This window comes from Hevea brasiliensis, chromosome 4 (assembly GCF_030052815.1).
Source record: "Hevea brasiliensis isolate MT/VB/25A 57/8 chromosome 4, ASM3005281v1, whole genome shotgun sequence".
NCBI classification, from domain to species: domain Eukaryota; kingdom Viridiplantae; phylum Streptophyta; class Magnoliopsida; order Malpighiales; family Euphorbiaceae; genus Hevea; species Hevea brasiliensis.
In genome coordinates, this window is record NC_079496.1 from 24824879 (window position 1) to 24843461 (window position 18583).

The following is an 18583-nucleotide window of genomic DNA, read 5'->3' on the forward strand; positions in this document are numbered from 1 at the left end:
GAAATATTTGGGTTGGAATTTATTATCTTAACTCTTTATTTGGATTGAAGTAGGAGAAAAAAAAAAGAAAAATTTGATTTGTCAAATTTCATTTATTTGAATAACAAATAAATGAGAGAAATGAAGATAAAATATTTATCAATTTCTTTTCAATAATTCAAAATATTTCTTTGGTGAAGCAGAAGAAAATAAAGAGAATTAGATATTATTTATATTAAAACTATTCATATATACTTAATATCTTATAATAATAAAATCACAATTCAGAAAAATTCTATTTCTCTTCTATTAAAATATCTAAATAATAAAAAAGTAATTTTTATTCTTTTTCTTTTATATATATATATATATATATATATATATATATATGTTTATAAATATTCCCCTCTTACCTTCACTTGTTTTCTTTAATTTCTCATTGTTTTCTCTTCAACCGCACAAAGGATAAACGTGTAGATGATTATGACGTGGCACCAACAAGTATAAGGTGTTAACTAGAATGCCCGGCAGCCCGCTGCTGCCGCTGGCAACAAATCACTGTCTTGCTCACTTCAGTCAAATTTTTTCGAAGAACTTTTGCTTCACTTCTAAGTGAAGCAATTCCACCATATCGTCACCTTCACGCAGAAACAGTAGAATCTCGCTTCAAGTTTTGCTTGTTTTCATTAGATCTCATCAATCTTCAGCTCCATTTCAATTCTGAGTAAGTTAAATTCTTCTCCTATCTCTTTTTCCCAGATTTCACTAGTTTCTTGACTCATTTCAAGATTTCAGTGAAATGAGGAGAGCCCATGAATGAATTAGGTCTAAGTAAACTTGGGTTTGGATTCGTTTTCTAGGTTTGTTTCAAGATCTGGGTAGATTTCAGAATTTGGGTTCTCAAAGGTTGAGCAAAAGAGACCATGAAAGAGACTAATCCAGCAACTGAGCCTATAGGGCAAAACCTGATAAAGCTAATAAGCAATTTATGTTTCTCAGTGTTTGTATTCTTAGTTCTGATATTCACAGTTATTGCAATCACTTACCAGCCTCCAGATCCATGGCTGGAATCAGCTCCTGCCCTTACTAAATTCTTTACTCAGAGTGAAAATGCTACTTTCAAAAATGACAATTCTATCCTTAAAACTGGTGAGGATTTACAAAGCGTGTCAGCTCCTGCAGTACCACCTGCTTTAGTGATTGAACCGATCACTGAACAAGTGATTGAGAAATCTGAGAAGGTCGCTAACATGACCCTCCAATCATCTGGTTGTGAGGATTTGCAGGTTGTGAATTGCTCAGACCCGAGGGTTCTGATAACAGTTGAGAAGTTCAATTTGAAGTGGTTCAAGTCTATTGTGTTTTTGGAATATCAAACCCCTGTTAATGGGTCAAAGCCAAATGAGTGTGATGTGGCCTGGAGGTTTAGAAACAAGAAAGAGAAGTCATGGAGAAAGTATAGGGACTTTAGGAGGTTTGAGTTTGGAACTGGGAAAAATTGTAATAAAATTGTGCACGCAGGTGGTTGGCATTCAGGCATTAATGCCCAGAGGCAAAGGAATAGAGTTAATGCTACTAAGAGTGGTGGCAATATTCTGAAAATTACATCAACATTTCGTGATGAGGAGATAAATGACACAATCCCAAGTTTGGGATCAGAGATGAATTTTAGGAAAGGGAGGTACCTTTATTATTCTAGGGGAGGGGATTATTGTAAGGGAATGAATCATTATATGTGGAGTTTCTTGTGTGGATTAGGGGAGGCGATGTATTTGAACAGGACATTTGTGATGGATTTAAGCATATGCTTGGCTGGTAGTTATAATCCAAGTGGCAAGGATGAGGAGGGGAAGGATTTTCGGTATTATTTTGATTTTGAGCATCTTAAGGAGTTGGCATCAATTGTAGAAGAGAGTGAATTTTTGAGAGATTGGAAGAAATGGGTTCGAGCCCATAAGAAGAAGGTGCCAGTTAGGAAGGTTGTTACCCATAAGGTGACACCAATACAACTGAGTAAAGATAGGAGCACAATTATTTGGAGGCAGTTTGATGCTCCAGAGCCAGAAAATTATTGGTACAGAGTTTGTGAAGGGCAAGCTGCAAAGCACATTCAGAGGCCATGGCATGTGCTTTGGAAATCAAAGAGATTGATGAATATAGTTTCAGAGATCAGTGGGCAAATGGACTGGGATTTTGATGCAGTTCATGTGGTTCGAGGAGAGAAAGCACAAAATAAGGAGCTCTGGCCTCATTTGGATGCTGATACTTCACCCGATGCACTTGTTGTGAAGCTTCAAGGGATGATTCAGCCTAGGAGGAATCTGTATATTGCAACCAATGAGCCATTCTATAACTACTTTGATAAACTGAGATCTCACTTCAAGGTTCATTTGCTTGATGATTACAAGGCATTGTGGGGAAACACTAGTGATTGGTACAATGAGACAATGCTTTTAAATAATGGATGGCCAGTTGAGTTTGATGGATACATGAGAGTTGCAGTTGACACTGAGGTTCTTTACAGGGCAAAGATGCGTGTGGAAACATTTTATAATTTGACCAGTGACTGCAAGGATGGGATCAATACATGCTAAAAAGGTTGGATGCTAGTTACTTTTTCATAGATTGATTCACATCACTTGTTTTCTTGATACAGTTACAGAAATATGCTGCTAAACTCGTTTTTGGCTAGTTTGTGTATTTCCTTGTTTTTTTTTTCTATTGATGATTAGCAATTCCATTTGATCATCACAATCCTATATCTGTAATATAAATTTAAATTTTGTTCTATTATCTTATTATCTTTTTTGAAGTGAACGAATGTGGTCTATATATTTATTTAATCTCCACTCCTGTATGGTATGCTCAAATTATATGTGCCTATACTTAATTCTGTCATCTTATGATCCTTTTCAAAGTGAATTAATGTTTTATCTATTACCTGGTTATTTGTGCACATCCAAATGTGCACATAATTTGGTAAGTAAAATAAATTCAGATTACTTTTTTATTTCCCTCACCCCTTTGAAATTGAGATTTTTATATCTAAGCTTTCACTGGTCATGTAAGACCTTAAAAAGCTATAAAATGCCCAGTAGATGTATTTAGGGATGATGTTCTCTCAAGGTGGTGATTGGAATTTCTTGTAGATTTCACATTCGTCTATTAACAGCATGCACAGTTTCAGTTTCACTGAAGGCTTCCCTCTTTATGTTGTTTGCTTCCCTTTGGTTGAGAAAAATTTTGTTTACGAAATTGGAGATTTAAGCTGAAAAATGTCACATGTGGAAGAGAACTAGAATGTCAAACGTGAGAGAGAATCAATAAAAGACACTGAGAATTTCTTAGAATGCCTCATCAGGAGAGGCCTCCTCATTAACACCTGAAAGAGATCGAGTCCTTTTTGTTGGTTACTGAACTAATAACCACTCTTAAACACCCTTGACACACTCCTCAAAAACATCAATTTTAAGACCATTAGTCTTTTATAATAATGTATGTAACTGGCATCAAAATCGTGACATATCCAAGACTCTACACTTTAAAGCTAGATTAACAAGTATGTTACCAGCATATGTTGTAGAACACTTTCACTTCAGGTTCATTAAAATGTCTTCACTCCCACTTGATGCTAGATTCATTGGCTTTGTTTATTTGTTTTGTCTTTTTCATGTGAATGAAGATTTTTTCTTCCTTTTTTAACATGGTGCAATTTATCATGTGATGTGAATCTCTCAACTTGATCTTTACAATCTTGCATCTCTTTTGCTCAAATTCTTTGATTTCAGTAGAGGTTCCATGTGTTGGTGGCCAGGCCGAGTTAGCCATTATGTAGATGGTCCAATTCCGACATAAAAGAAATTGACCAATTTCATTCCTTCCACTTTTTGTATACTCTCTGCATGTATGATTCATCTTAACTCAAGTTGAATTAACAATAAACATGCACTGCTGGTCTGCTATAACTGTGCATGAATGCATAGTTATTAAAGGCTCAAGATGCACCAATGTGTCAAGGGGTCCTGGAGCCTAGATGCAAGGCGCAAGATGAGATGGGATGAAAAAAAAAAAAAAAGTCAAACAAATGTGAATATTTCATCAAATTTTAAATAACATAAAACTATAAATAATAATAACTAATATGCATTCAAATACTAATATATTAAAGGTAAAATGCTTATTTTGACCCTTATACTATTGGTCAAAAGTTAAATAAGCCCTTAAAATCTTTTTGGTCCAAAAATGTCACTCAACTATTTAAAATAGCAAATTTAACACCAAAAGTTAACAAACATCGGTTCATTTTGAACCAGACATTAATCACATGACAACGAACGTCCATTTTCCTTCCATGCTTATCGTCATCTCTACAATTATATGTTTCACTTTTCAATGTGTGGGCCGTGCTTGAATCATCATCCAAACTAACCTCAACTTGTTCTTGCTCTTTTCTCTACCTCATCCACTGATCTCCACCTCTTTCTGCTTCCACAGCTCACACACCTCATGAGATCAAGATGCCTTTCAAGAGAAGGCTGATGTTAAGAACAAGTGGGAGAATAGCTCACGGGGCAAAAATTTTATTGTCCATGGAATCTATAGTTTTTGACAGAAGAAAACAACTCGTTTTTTCTCTGGAAGCTCATATCTATAAGGTTGAACTTTATTTCTGGTATGAGGCCCGAAATGGAGTTCATGAAGTTTATACTTGCCAAATCACCATTGCTTTAGATGATCCTTGTTGAACCAAATGAAAATGATTCTTTCTACAGTGAATCAAGGGTGATGAAGGACTTGATTCGCTTTCCTCGTGCCTCAACAACATTAGAAATCATATACCACATGGTGGCATCAAATGATGATTATTGAACCTAATCAAGGGTGATGAAGCAAATGATGATTGTTGAACCTAATCAAGTAGATCCTTTCACCAGTTAGTTAAGGAAGTTGAAGGACTTTATTCACTTCCCATATGCTTCAACAATAGCAAAAATTAAATCTGGAATTGGATGAAACAACTTGATTTATCTACTTTTTTGTAAATGCTTCACTAATAGCTAAAATACAGTCAGCAGCAGATACTGAAAGGCAAGACAATAACTCAAATCCATCCTACCCAGTTCTACAGAGCACAACGATAGAAAATGAGAGGAGAAGGGAGGAAGAAAATTATATGGCCATTAAATTTCATCATGACATATACATTCAGGTGAACAACTTGCAACACTTCCTGAAAAGAAGTTAGATAACTAAATTAAAATGGCATTATACGCTTGTAGCTATTGCCATTCATTCAGTACCAAGCCAAATTCAACCTAAAAATGTACATTTTAGTTCAAAAGCAATCAAATTAGTAGAATCCCCACAACAAAAGAATGGGCAAACTAAACATGGATATTGCATAAACGACGATAGGAATGTCAGACATCAAACATAAGCATCTGTCTATAAGCATATGACCAAACTCTCTTTCACAGAAAAAAGAGTGAGAAACCCATCACGTATATGCAAACAACTAAAAAATTTAGCCATGAAAATGTTTCCCACCTAGCATAGAAAAATTTTAAGAATAATTACTTCTCCAAAACAAACCAAGAACTATATAACAATCATCTTTCTAACTAAAATGTCAGCAAGACTCCTAGAAACAGCTTGGAAAACAAATTCATCTTGAAAGAGCCAGTTTATAAGTATCAAAGCTTGCTCACAGTGCTTTGAGTCTTTCCTTCTCAAAGAATGTTGATGGTCTATTGTTTACCATTTAGGTGACGACTTGTTGCTTCAGAATAGACTCCGGCACAGCAAGGGCTACAGGTTTTTCCTGTATTTAAAGTTCATCTTTGCATTTCCTACTTGAGGGAAAATCTGCAGTTTGAAATTCAGTTACCTATAGAAGAAGACTTGGTTTAAGCATACAGATAAATATTTAATTCTGCAACTTAATCTTTCACTTTAAGAGAAAAAAAAAAAAAAAAAAAAGAACCTTAGAGAAGAAGCGAGGGAGGCTGCGACATGATTGGTTCAAGTAATCTGATGAAGAAGAGAATGCATGGAGGCTCAAAGGTTTTAGCCAAATTAGGTCGTGTTGGCGGTAAAACTTGCATTGTTAAAGCCTGGCGTTAATGGACATGTAACTATGTTAACTATGGTGTTAAATTTACTATTTTAAATAGATGAGGGGCTTCTTTGGACCCAAAAAGAGTTAAAGGGCTTATTTGAATTTTGACCAATACTTTAAGAGCTAAAATAGGCCATTTGCTTGTATTAAAACTTGAATAGTCTTTTAATGTCTCAAAACTAAAGTCAACTAATTATAAAATAATTACTCTTCAATCTTCATCAAGAGTAGCATCATAATTTTCTTTTCTTCTATACCTTCATTCTTTTAATACTCATCTTCAAAATCAATATTTTCATCTTCTTTCTCATCTTTAACAACTAAAGGAGTATTATTTTGTTCTCAAGTTAATAAATGTTGTTTTTCCTTTACCTTTTGGCATAGATCTTGAAATATAGATGCAATATTTTTCTTTTCTGAAAAGATAATAAGAGAGTATTAGTATTGAAAATGGAAATATGGGAGGTTTGTGATCTTGAGTGTGGTGGTATGATGAGATTTTGGCAACTATTTACCACAAACAATACTAATTTCAAAAACTTCATAGTGCGTCAATATTGGATTCTAGTATATCGACAAATTTTGAGATGCATGATAGTGTTTTTCATCAATGGAAGTGCTCGCCGAAGGTAGAAATAAAGAAGACGCGTTTTTTTAAAGTCTTGCGCTTGAAACAAGGTGCTCATCTAGACGTATAAGGTGAGGGCCTGGTGAATGTTGTTCGCCTTTCTCCTTTAGAGGTGTTAGGGTTGGAGCCTGGTAAGCCTTGAGCCAGAGTCTCGACTTTAATAACTATGGATGGCAACCTGTTCTACATCACTTAATTCTTTCCTAGTGTTTTTCCTGCTTTGCCTTTTCTTGTGTTTGTATTTTTTTTCATCTTGTAGGTAATATTAGAATCTGTTTGCCAAATATTGAGGTATATATCAATGATTCAATTAGGAACTGTCTTGTAATAGAAAACAGATGAAAACTATTTTCCATTTATTTTTGTGTGAGCTTGATGATATTATTGGAAGGATTTCCTCTTCTATCAAGGCTCACTCAAAATCACCACTTGCAGTCACAGTTCACATGTCAACTATCAAAACACTCTTTGAAATCAAAATATGGCTCACAATGACACAGTTTGCTTCCATAAATAGCATTAATGCCTATTTAACACATAATTTGTTGTGTATTTTCACCCATTTTGGGTTTGCACACACCATGCAAAGAATCAATAATGAGGATAAGCTTCTAAAAAGAATCTTCTTCTTAGAAATATACCAAGGGATTAAACAGCTACAAATTTGCATTGTTTTCTTCTATTATCCAGCTATGACTTGGTGCCACTTGATCATGCAAAGGTACAAAATCCTGATAAAATGCATTCAAAAGAGGAGTTGATATGAGAAAATTGGCATATGATTGAACCGTAACTGGAGCTTAATCATTTAAAAAAAAAAAAATAGCATATGAGGTGAAGTGAATAATTAGTACCTCCATCCTTTGGATTAATTCCTGAGCATTCTTTGCAGAAATGACAATGTTCCTTGCGCAAGGTTTGATGAATCCCTCTTCTACACCTTTGTCAAACAATCCAAGCAAGCTATCATAATACCCATCTACATTTAACAGACCCACCTGTTTTTATTTTTGCAACCAATTTTAGAGAGAGAGGGACACAGAGAGGTTTCAACAACGAATATACTTTCAAAGTGGAGGTAAATTTCATGTACATAAGCTGGTTTACACATAAAACAAGTTGCTGGCAAAATTACTTGGAATTGCCAAATATAATCTCTGATTAGAATATAAAATTTCATAAGAATTTAATTTAATTGATTTCTTATTTGTCAATTTTCATGTTTAAAATAAAAAAAATTAAATTTTTTAACTTAAAATAAAAATAATTTTTAAAAAATAGAAATCATATAAAATTGTGTGAAAAATCATTTGAATTCTTTTCTTATAAATAATTTATTATAAATGAAGCCAATATTATTAACACTTAAAATCCTTGCTATTTTGAAACCATATAGCCATTACACATATGGCTGGGACTTTATATCAGGGGTGTCAATTTATGTTCAATGGTTACGTCATGTCCCCAATATGTAAATAACATGATTTAAATTAACAGCACAAGACTTCATGTTAGGGTGTCAATTCAGTAGAATTTTTATAAAATTATATTTGATTTTTTTTTTAAATATAAAAATTTTTATATTGAAAAAATTGAATTATTTTATTTTAAATATAATAATAAATAAATAAATTAAATTGAATTATTATAAAATTTTGTATTTTAAATAAGGAGATTAAGAAAATATAAAATAAAGAAAATTTTGAGTTGGGTGCAATCTTGTCCATTGAACAGGTGTAATAATAAATTTATTAATATTTTCTACAGCAAGAAAAAAGAAAGTCAAGACAGCTTGAAAGGATTTGGCTGTTTTCCTTTGACCTTTTGTAGCAAACTAAAATTTAGAGGTCCACTTGATTTTGGTTGAAACCTCATTTTAATTAGGTCCCAATCCCATTTTCATGGCATATATCAAATATATTGATTGCTATGACAATTGATATTGTTTTATTCATTTAATTTTAATTAAAATTTAAATTTAATAATTTTAAAAGTAATTCTATTGTCATTAAATTAAATTTGTTAATTATAATAATTAACACTTTAAACACACTAAAAACAACATTTTCAATTTTCAAAGCCAAATATTAGCTTTAATTATGGGCCTATAAGGGTGCCAAGTCTAGTTCATGGCCATCCCTATCACACTTTAATAATTAAAGTGTAATGAAAAATCTATAGCCTTGTATATATATTACTATTATTAAGAATTAAAGTGTAAACTAACTAATGAAACTTAGTAGCCATAATAATTAATTTTACTTGGAAGTAATAAAGATGAAAATATATGTTAGAGAAAATCTAGCAAGGATTTTAATAATTTATTTCCATATTCAAAAGTAAAAATTTGAGCAAAGCTTTTGATTAATTTCTTCTAAAAAAAAAAAATAAAATCTTTATTCATCTGCATAGTCTGTAGGTATGCAAGGAAATTTTTTTAAGTAGATGTTAAATAAGATGTATATATTTATTTTATTTTTATTTTTCAATAATTTAAGTTAAAAAATAAGTTGGTCCAATACAAGAAACCATAAAAAGTTTATTTAATTTCCTAATTTTATCAACTTATTTTTCAAAAAAAAAAAAATTATAGACCAAACATTGAAATTTTCATTTATTATGCTCTATATATTAGATATATTTGACCACTAGTTTACTTCCTAATGGCATTGACATAACTAAATATAGAAGAACATGAGGATGATTAATTAGTAGTTCTAAACTTCTAACTGTAAAATTAAAAGGAAAAATGAATAAGAAAAAAAGCTAATGATATTAAAAAATATAAAAAAGTTTAAAATGTGTGATTTAGGTTTAATAATATATAATTTTATAATTAATTAGAGTTATTAAGTTTAAATAAATATCCCATTAATATATATATATATATATTTCAATCATTGAAAATAAATTATTCTAAAAAAATAAGGATTTTTTAAGAATAAATTATTTGGTGCAAAAATAAGGGTTTTTTCTTTTTATATCCCTCATAATTTGCACCAAATTAGCAAGTGTAAATTTCCATCATAAAATAGGAATTTGCTAATTCAATGTAAAATTTTATTAATATAGAAATTTAGGAAAAATTTAACATGGCACCTTATGTTTAAAATTCAACCATTAAATTCTCTCAAATGACTATCCTAAATGCGATAGATATGCTAAGTGAAAAAATCTGACCAAAATATAGATTAAAGACAGTAAAAGAAAACCTGCCAAATGCAACAAAAATATCCTCAATGATGAAAACAGCTGGGTATAAATTTTGCTTCAAAAGAAATCCTGTTGTAATGAATAATTATTGAGTAAAAAAACCTTCTGAATATTATATATAGAAATGAATAGAAGCCATTAATTTGACATACCCTTGTGTTTAGAAATAAATTAAGAGGGGTGGGGGAATCTTAAGATTCTCATCGTTAATGTTAATTATATATATTGTTTTCAATACAAATAGGAAAAAAAAAATCCTATATTGAGTTCTGATGAAACAACACTGGCCATTTTGTATTTATGATCATAACAACTGTATTATGTTAACATTAAATAGTTGATTAGATGATCAATTCAAATATTTATATAAACTATTGATTGAGGAGATACAATTATCATAAGTTTTTAAGCCTTTTATACATATTTTAAGAGGTACACTTTTTAACTTAAAGATACATATAAATATAGCAATATATATAACATTGAAAGAGAGAGAAAGAGAGACAGAGAGAGAGAGAGAGAGAGAGAGAGAGAGAGAGAGAGAGAGAGGCAACAATAAACTTAACTGGTTTGTCATGGATTCCAAGCTGAGACCATGTAATCATCTCAAGCAACTCTTCCAAGGTTCCATACCCTCCTTAATTCATTAATTAGCCCCAAAATGACAAAACAAAAGCATAGATATTAAATATATACCAACAAGACTCAAGAAATAATTAAGCACAAGAAAATATATAGATATATATACCAGGAAGAGCAATGAATGCATCAGCTCTCTTAGCCATCTCAGCTTTTCTTTCATGCATATCAGATACAATCAACACTTCTCCCACTGCGTGACCTGAAATCTGAGAGCAAATCATTGGTACAGAACACAGGCATATGCATGAAAGAGAGAGAGAAAGAAAAAGATATAGGGGAAATTTTCTACCTCTAGTGGGATGAGAGCTGTTGGGATAACTCTAGCAAATTAAAAAAATAATAATAATAAGATAAAATAAAATTGAAGTGAATCAAATTATAGGGCATGAAATTAATTATTATGATAAATCAGCATAACTGAAAGAGGCAAAAAAAGAAGAATTAATGTACAATAGGATATGTAATGATTTTTCTAATTTTGTTTTCCTCTGAAACGAAAAGGGTTATTGCATGTTTTATGAACTTCCTTTTTGGGGTTGGAGCTTACCCTAAAACATGACATCCACCATCAAGAACTGTCCGAGAGACCAGACCCATCAACCCAAAGCTCCCTCCTCCATATACTAAATCCATTTTCCTCTCCACCTGCAAATTTATACCCTTTTTCATTTAAATCCTCTAAAAAACTCAGAGAATTCATCGGTATGTGATGAGTGTGTGCACACGCTCAATCTGCAAAGAAAGAGAGAGAAAAAGAGTGAAACTAACCAGTTGTCTTCCAAGATCAAGAGCTGCATCACTGAAGATCTTTTTATTCCCTGAATGACTTCCACAGAAGACACAAACCCTTTTGAACTTACCCATTAACTTTTACGTTCAATTGTAGAGCCAAAGTCCTCTAGAAGTCTACGCATCAATATGTATTATATATATAATAATGATAGTACTAATTATAGAGTAAAAAAATTGTATTTTTATAAAATGAATAATTGGATAAAAGAAAAAGCAAAATGCATTATTTAGTACTGAATTTTTTTTATTGAATTTTCTTAATTTTATTTGATCAATTTGCATCTCTAAACTTCTACATTTTTCACATGGGAATCCCTAAACTTTTATCCTTTTTGACATTATATCTTTTTAATGGATTTAATAAAATATTAAATTAATTTAATAAAATTAGAAAATAGGCAATATACATTATTTAGTAGATAAATTTTTATTTTTATTGAGTCTCCAAAATTTTATATGATCCCTACATTTTTTTTTCAATTGAGTCCCTAAACTTTTATTGTTTTCAATATTGTATCCCTTTTATGCCTACTTCAATAAAAAATATTAAACAAACTTAATGATTTTATTCATAAAAATTAGGGAAAATTACTAAAAAAACCTGTACTTTCAAAATTTTTTAATTATACCCTATACTTTAAAGATTACCAATTGAACCTTATACTTTCATCGACACAGACTAGCTCTACTTTGCCACATCAAGCACTAAGCCCCATCTCTATTGCTTCTCGATAGACCTCATGACCTCAGCTCCATCTCCCTTTTTCTCTTGGCACAACTTTCATCTCATCACAGCTACACACTTCATTTCCCTAAAACCATCATACCCAAACCTCTCTCACAAGACTCAGATCATAGCTCCTCTGGCCCACCTTCTTCTCAGAGACCAAAACACCCTTAAGCTATCTTAATTCATAGACCTATTTCACCCCAAGTCCATTTTCCTCCCTTGTTACTCTTCCCCAACCTTACTACAGCACCACACCCAGCTCTCACCTTAACACATGACCTCCCCCCATTGACCAACAGATCCACAAGGAAGAACAAGTTTAGAGTAGGTATCTGGGATTCAGAGTAGTTAAATATTTTAGAATTGGTATCTGGGATTTAAGGTATTTTAGAGTAGGTATCTAATGCCAAAATATGGGTTTTAGGGGTTATTTTGTTTATTTGGGACTTGGATGTTTTAACGGTTATTTTTGGGTTAAATAGGGATTGACGTGGGGATGAGGTGGTGTCTAACGTGGCATTTTTGTTAGGAAAGTAACAAAATTGTTACCGGTGCAATATAATTGTACAACATTTAAAAATATATGATTTAATTGATAATTTTTAAAGGATATGATATAATTGAAAATTTTTGGAAGTATAAGTTTTTTGGGTAATTTCCCCTAAAAATTAATTTCTCTTCCAATTATGTTTTCTCTCTCTACCACTGCACTCTCTCCCATTCTCTCTCCGTACAAACTCTCTCTCTCTCTCTCTTTGCAATAACATTCTCCTCACTTTCTCTCCCTCCCTCCCTCCCTCCCATTGAAGGGGATCGAGCTTAGAGTTGAGAAGAGAAGGTAGAGAAGTAAGAATGGAGATTAAGGTTTTAGGTTGCAATATGGATTAGGCTGTGACTTTGGAGGGTAGAGGAAGGTACAATTAGTGAAGAGAAAAGAAATATAAGAGAAGTGAGACTTTAGATCTTTATAATTTTGGATATTTGTTTATGATGATAATTTTTTTACACAACCACGTGCTTTTAAATCACACACCTAAAAAAATTCTATTAAAAAAGACTAAATATAAAAAAAGTTTTAAAAAATAGTGATATAAATTAATTAAATAAAATTATAATTTGGTAAAAAAATAAAAGTTGAGGTACTAAATAATATATTTTGCTTAAAAAAAAAAAAACTCTTCGTACATGAGTTGAATGACACGTGAAAGATGATGTTTCATAGCCCATACAATGACTAATAATGCAAGTGTTCGAGTCAAAGGAGATTCTCTCTTTCTTTCCAATCTTTGTTTTCTATATCCAATTTGCTTGGTGGGTGCACCAACAATGCATACATTAATTCTATCTTTAATTTTTTTTTTCTTTTTTATTGGATTTAAAAATCCAATTTGGCGTTCTGTGTGGTAGAAAAAATTGTTATCATAAAATAAAGTCATCTCCTGCCCTCATATATTTATAAGGCTATTGTGCTTGTTCTATAATTGGGCAATATCCTATTATGGTGGCTCAACAATATACTTTCTTTGCACCATATTTTATTGGAAAACCCTGAGGCATTCCTGTCTAGCTCTCCACCCAAACCTGTAGAATAGTCTTGCTGGAAGAAGTCTTAATTGATTATAACAATATATTATTTATTTAGCACAAAATAAATTTAAATTATTATTTTATAATGATTAATTTAATATTTGTAGACGCATGTCTTTCATACTAATTATTCAAATTTATTTTCATTGTTGTAATATGAACTTGTCCGCGTTTCCTATGACCGTAGTTTATAATTTGGTGAATAATAATTATGGCAAGTGAAATACACGTTATCATGGAGTCAATATGGATTTTAGCTTTGACAAGACATAAAGATCTTTTAATTAACACTAAAAAATATCAATGATTTGCATTTAAAAATTACAATTTTAAATCATATATAATGAAGTACGGATGAACAACTTTTTTTTATACTTAAATTAATAATAATACTGAATAGAGTATATGATTGATTAAGTTTTTATTCAGAGGAGATTTTTTATAATAATGAAAAGTTTAAATCTTGAACTTGTAAAGTTTTTTAAAATATATTTTGTGGAGATTTTTTAATTCATTAAATTTGTAAATTATTAATTTTTTTAAAATTTTTAAATACTTAAAATTTTTTTTTCTTTCTCCTAAATATTAAAAAAATATAAAAATATAAAAAATTTTACTTTGAAAAATTTTACTATAAAATTTTAGTGACTGTATTTTCTCCCAAACAGAATGTACTTATCTAACTGTGAAAGTTTGAGCTCATTATTTTAGCATCAAATATACTTAAATTATTATTAAAATTATGATAATTTAAAATTCTTATTTTAGAGAAAATATAAATATAATAAAATTGACGTATTTATTCTCAGTGAATAATATTAATGTTTAAGTTTGATTTTATCACTTAGTTAGGTATATTTATTGGTGTTTGAACCATACAGTGCGATAGCCAAGATGATTTGGGTACTAATTATTTGAACATTTAATTGACTGAATATACTGAATTATGCATTCTGATATTTTAAAATGATACTGTATATACAATAATGAGTGATTTGAAAGAATTTGTAAAATTTACTTTTTTTTTTTTAAGCATCAAATCTACTCTTTCGATTAATTATATCAAAATGTTCGATTTGTATAATTTATTTAACTCGATTAAAATTAATTAAAATTATCAAATACGTGATAAATTTAAAATTTATAAATACCACGTTCACAAATTATTATTTTTCATGAAACCTTCCTATCTTAAATTAAAAAAAAATACATAATAATCTATTTATAATCTTGACTTGTTTAGGCTAAATTTAAATTTATTTAACTATAAATTAAATTTTAACAGGTATAATTTTGTTTAAACTTAATTTATTATAAATTTAATTTAATAAAATTTACATATTAAATAAATAACACTCAAATATTTATATTTTAATTCTATCATAAATTAGATCTAAGTAAATTTTTTTCATCACGCAAAAAATTGACATTGGTTGATGATTTAAAAAGAAAAAAAAAATCCCGATTTAGCATTTAGCAGGTGCTGGTAATGCTTGAAAATGGGTTCCACACCATAAACTTATTTTATTTATTTATTTATTTTATAAACAAATAAGGCTTTATTGTAGTATAATTAAAAATGGGTTCAAGCGTGCATCAAAGATGATGATGTGTAGGGGCCCACACATGAAGCCCACCTTTGATATAATTGAAAAGATAATTAGATGCAATTGATTGTCATGTGTTGCTTAATTGATAAATTAATCATGTATTATTGTTGAACCATAAAACCTATTTAATTAAGCCTTTCCCCTTTATGTTGTGGGTTTGGTGTTAATTAGTTTAGCCATAAAGAACATCTATAAGAAATTGAAAGTATTGCTAAACATATATGCTCTTCGAACTTCCTTAAATCCTTTCATTTAATCAATAAATGATTATATTTATAAATATTAATATTAAAAATTTGTAATATAATTTTATAAAATAAGATAAATATCTTATAAAAATTATTTAAAATTATTTTTGCATGGTTATTGAAATATTTTGATATTTCAATGTCGATTAGAATTTTTCATAATAATTCTTGTCACATTATTTATTCTGCAGAATGAATTAATAATAATTCAAAATCAATAGATACATTTTAATAATAATATATATATATATATTTAATTTAAAATTTTAATTAATATATTTTTTAATATTGGGGAGTGGGATCACATAGGTGACTAAATGCACCTTTCAAACATCAACTTTGCCCTTCATTTGGCTTGACAAGACTTTTGTTAAAAAGCGATGATTTTGTTGAAAAGCTGAAGAATTTCACTATCACAAGAGATCAAAAACAATTTGAAAACGAACTAAACTATGTTGTATTATTTTTGGAAAAGAAAGTGTATTATTAACAAAAAGCTTTAATTAGGGTAAGCATTCAGCTAACTAAATCGATTTTTCAACTATTTAAATTATTCATTAATTTTAAAAATATTAATTGAATTGAATTAAAATAAAAAAAATCAAATTTAACTGAAACAGAAAATATTTAATTGGTTATCGTTTATTGTAGAAAGAGATGATTCTCATTGATTTCAATTAATCTGTACATGGGTATATATATACAATTGATTCCTATAATTGTGTTCTACTAATTAGGAAGAAATCCTAAATAAGAAATCCTAAATAGGAATACAGAATACAAAATATACAGAGAAATAATATAGTGATTGACTTTCCATAACATAGTGATTGACTTTCCATAACACTCCCCCTCAAGTTGGAGCATAGATGTTAATCATGCCCAACTTGTTATAAATGTAGTCAATCCTAGCTCCATTTAGAGCTTTTGTGAAAATATCTCCTAACTGCTCTCCAGTTTTGATGTGTCCTGTTGAGATGATCTGTTGTTGAATCTTTTCACGAATAAAGTGACAATCAATCTCAATATGTTTGGTCCGCTCATGAAACACCGGATTAGAAGTAATATGAAGAGCAGCTTGATTATCACACCACAATTTCGCAGGTAGGGAGGTCTTAAAACCTGTCTCATCTAGTAATTGAAGTATCCACATTACCTCACATACTGATTGTGCCATGGCTCTATATTCGAATTCAGCACTAGATCGAGAAACTACACTCTGCTTCTTGCTTCTCCAAGACACCAAATTTCCTCCAATAAAAATGCAATATCCAGTAGTTGACCTCCTGTCAACCTTAGATCCAGCCCAGTCGGCATCTGAAAAACATTCAACATTCAAATGCCCATGATTACCATATAGCAAACCTCTTCCTGGAGCGCCCTTCAGATAACACAAGATTTGTTCCAAGGCTTCCCAATGAGCAACAGTTGGGGAAGACATAAACTGACTTACCACACTAACGGCATAAGCAATGTCAGGACGAGTGACTGTAAGGTAGTTCAATTTTCCTACCAATCTCCTGTATCTCTCTGGATCTTCAAACAACTCACTATCCCCTGCTAACAATTGTAAAGTTGGAGTCATTGGTGCGCTACAAGGCTTAGCACCTAATTTTCCTGTCTCTGTCAATAGATCGAGGACATATTTTCTTTGAGACAAGAAAATACCCTTCTTACTTCTCATAACTTCGATACCCAAGAAATACTTTAACAATCCCAAGTCTTTGGTCTAAAACTGAGTTCGGAGAAAGGTTTTAAGAGATGAAATACTTGCAGAGTCACTCCCAGTGATGACAATGTCATCCACATAGACTACCAAGAGAATTAGACCAGCCTCAGATTGCCTATAAAATACTGAGTGATCACACTTACTCTTTTACATACCAAATTCCTGTACTGCTTCACTGAATCTCCCAAACCATGCCCTAGGACTTTGTTTCAAGCCATAAAGAGACTTCCGAAGCTTACAAACTTTACCCAACTCCCCCTGAGCAACAAACCTAGGTGGTTGCTCCATATACACCTCCTCCTGAAGATCACCATGAAGGAAAGCATTCTTGATATCCAATTGATGCAGGGGCCAATTATATGTAGCTGCTAAAGAGATAAACAAGCGAATAGAAGTAAGTTTAGCTACAGGAGAAAAAGTATCAGAGTAATCAACCCCATATGTCTGAGCATATCCTTTTGCTACAAGGCGTGCTTTTAACCTAGCCACAGAACCATCAGGATTTACCTTTACTGTATATACCCATTTGCAACCAATAGCTTTCTTACCAGTGGGCAAAGGCAATAGTTCCCATGTACCATTAGCATCTAAAGCCTCCATTTCCTCTTTCATAGCATCACACCAGCCAGGATGAGACAGTGCCTCATCAACAGTATTAGGGATAGGAACAGAGTCTAAAGAAGTAACAAAACACCGAGAACAAGAAGACAATTGATTATAAGAAACAAAAGAAGAGATAGGGTAAGTACATGAACGTTTACCTTTACGAAGAGCAATGGGTAAGTCTAGATCAGAATCATGATCGATGAGTGCAGGATCTTCCAACGAAATAGCTGGTGGAGGATCTGAGTCAGGAATCTCCAATCTCCTGGAATAAACATGAACAACGGGAGGTCGAGTAGGTCTAGAGACAGAAGAAACAGGCTGTGGGAGAGGACTAGACATTGGTTGGACAGTATATATTAAGAGATCATCCTCCTCCCCCTGACTCTCATACACAGATGATGGAGGAAAAAATGGAGTGGACTCAAAAAATGTGACATCTGCAGAAACAAGATAACGATTAAGAGTAGGAGAGAAACAACGGTACCCTTTTTGGAGTACCCAAGGAAGACACATTTGAGAGATTTTGGATCCAATTTAGTAACCTGTGGACGAACATCACGCACAAAACAGGTACAACCAAAAATACGGGGTTCAATAGGGAACAAAGATTTTATAGGAAACAAAGTAGTATAAGGAATATCCCCATTAAGGACAGAAGACGGCATACGATTGATCAAAAAACATGCCGTAGAAACTGCATC

The 18583-nt window shown here is 31.4% G+C and overlaps 2 protein-coding genes across 2 annotated transcripts; one reads left to right on the plus strand and one right to left on the minus strand.

Moving 5' to 3' along the window:
• Positions 1 to 397: 397 nt before the first annotated feature.
• LOC110655537 (uncharacterized) lies at positions 398 to 2791 on the plus strand. The gene is made up of 2 exons (XM_021811858.2): positions 398 to 703; positions 840 to 2791. Exon 2 carries the CDS (start codon positions 903 to 905, stop codon positions 2571 to 2573), a length of 1671 nt encoding a protein of 556 aa, XP_021667550.2. The 5' UTR covers positions 398 to 703; positions 840 to 902; the 3' UTR covers positions 2574 to 2791.
• A 4256-nt stretch (positions 2792 to 7047) lies between these two features.
• Positions 7048 to 11497, minus strand: LOC110655519 (cytokinin riboside 5'-monophosphate phosphoribohydrolase LOG8). Its single transcript, XM_021811831.2, is given in 8 exon segments — positions 7048 to 7401; positions 7403 to 7456; positions 7580 to 7723; positions 10505 to 10575; positions 10687 to 10786; positions 10870 to 10900; positions 11128 to 11225; positions 11349 to 11497. Coding segments are annotated over 8 exon segments (744 nt in total). The 5' UTR covers positions 11445 to 11497; the 3' UTR covers positions 7048 to 7251.
• Between the last annotated feature and the right edge of the window lie 7086 nt (positions 11498 to 18583).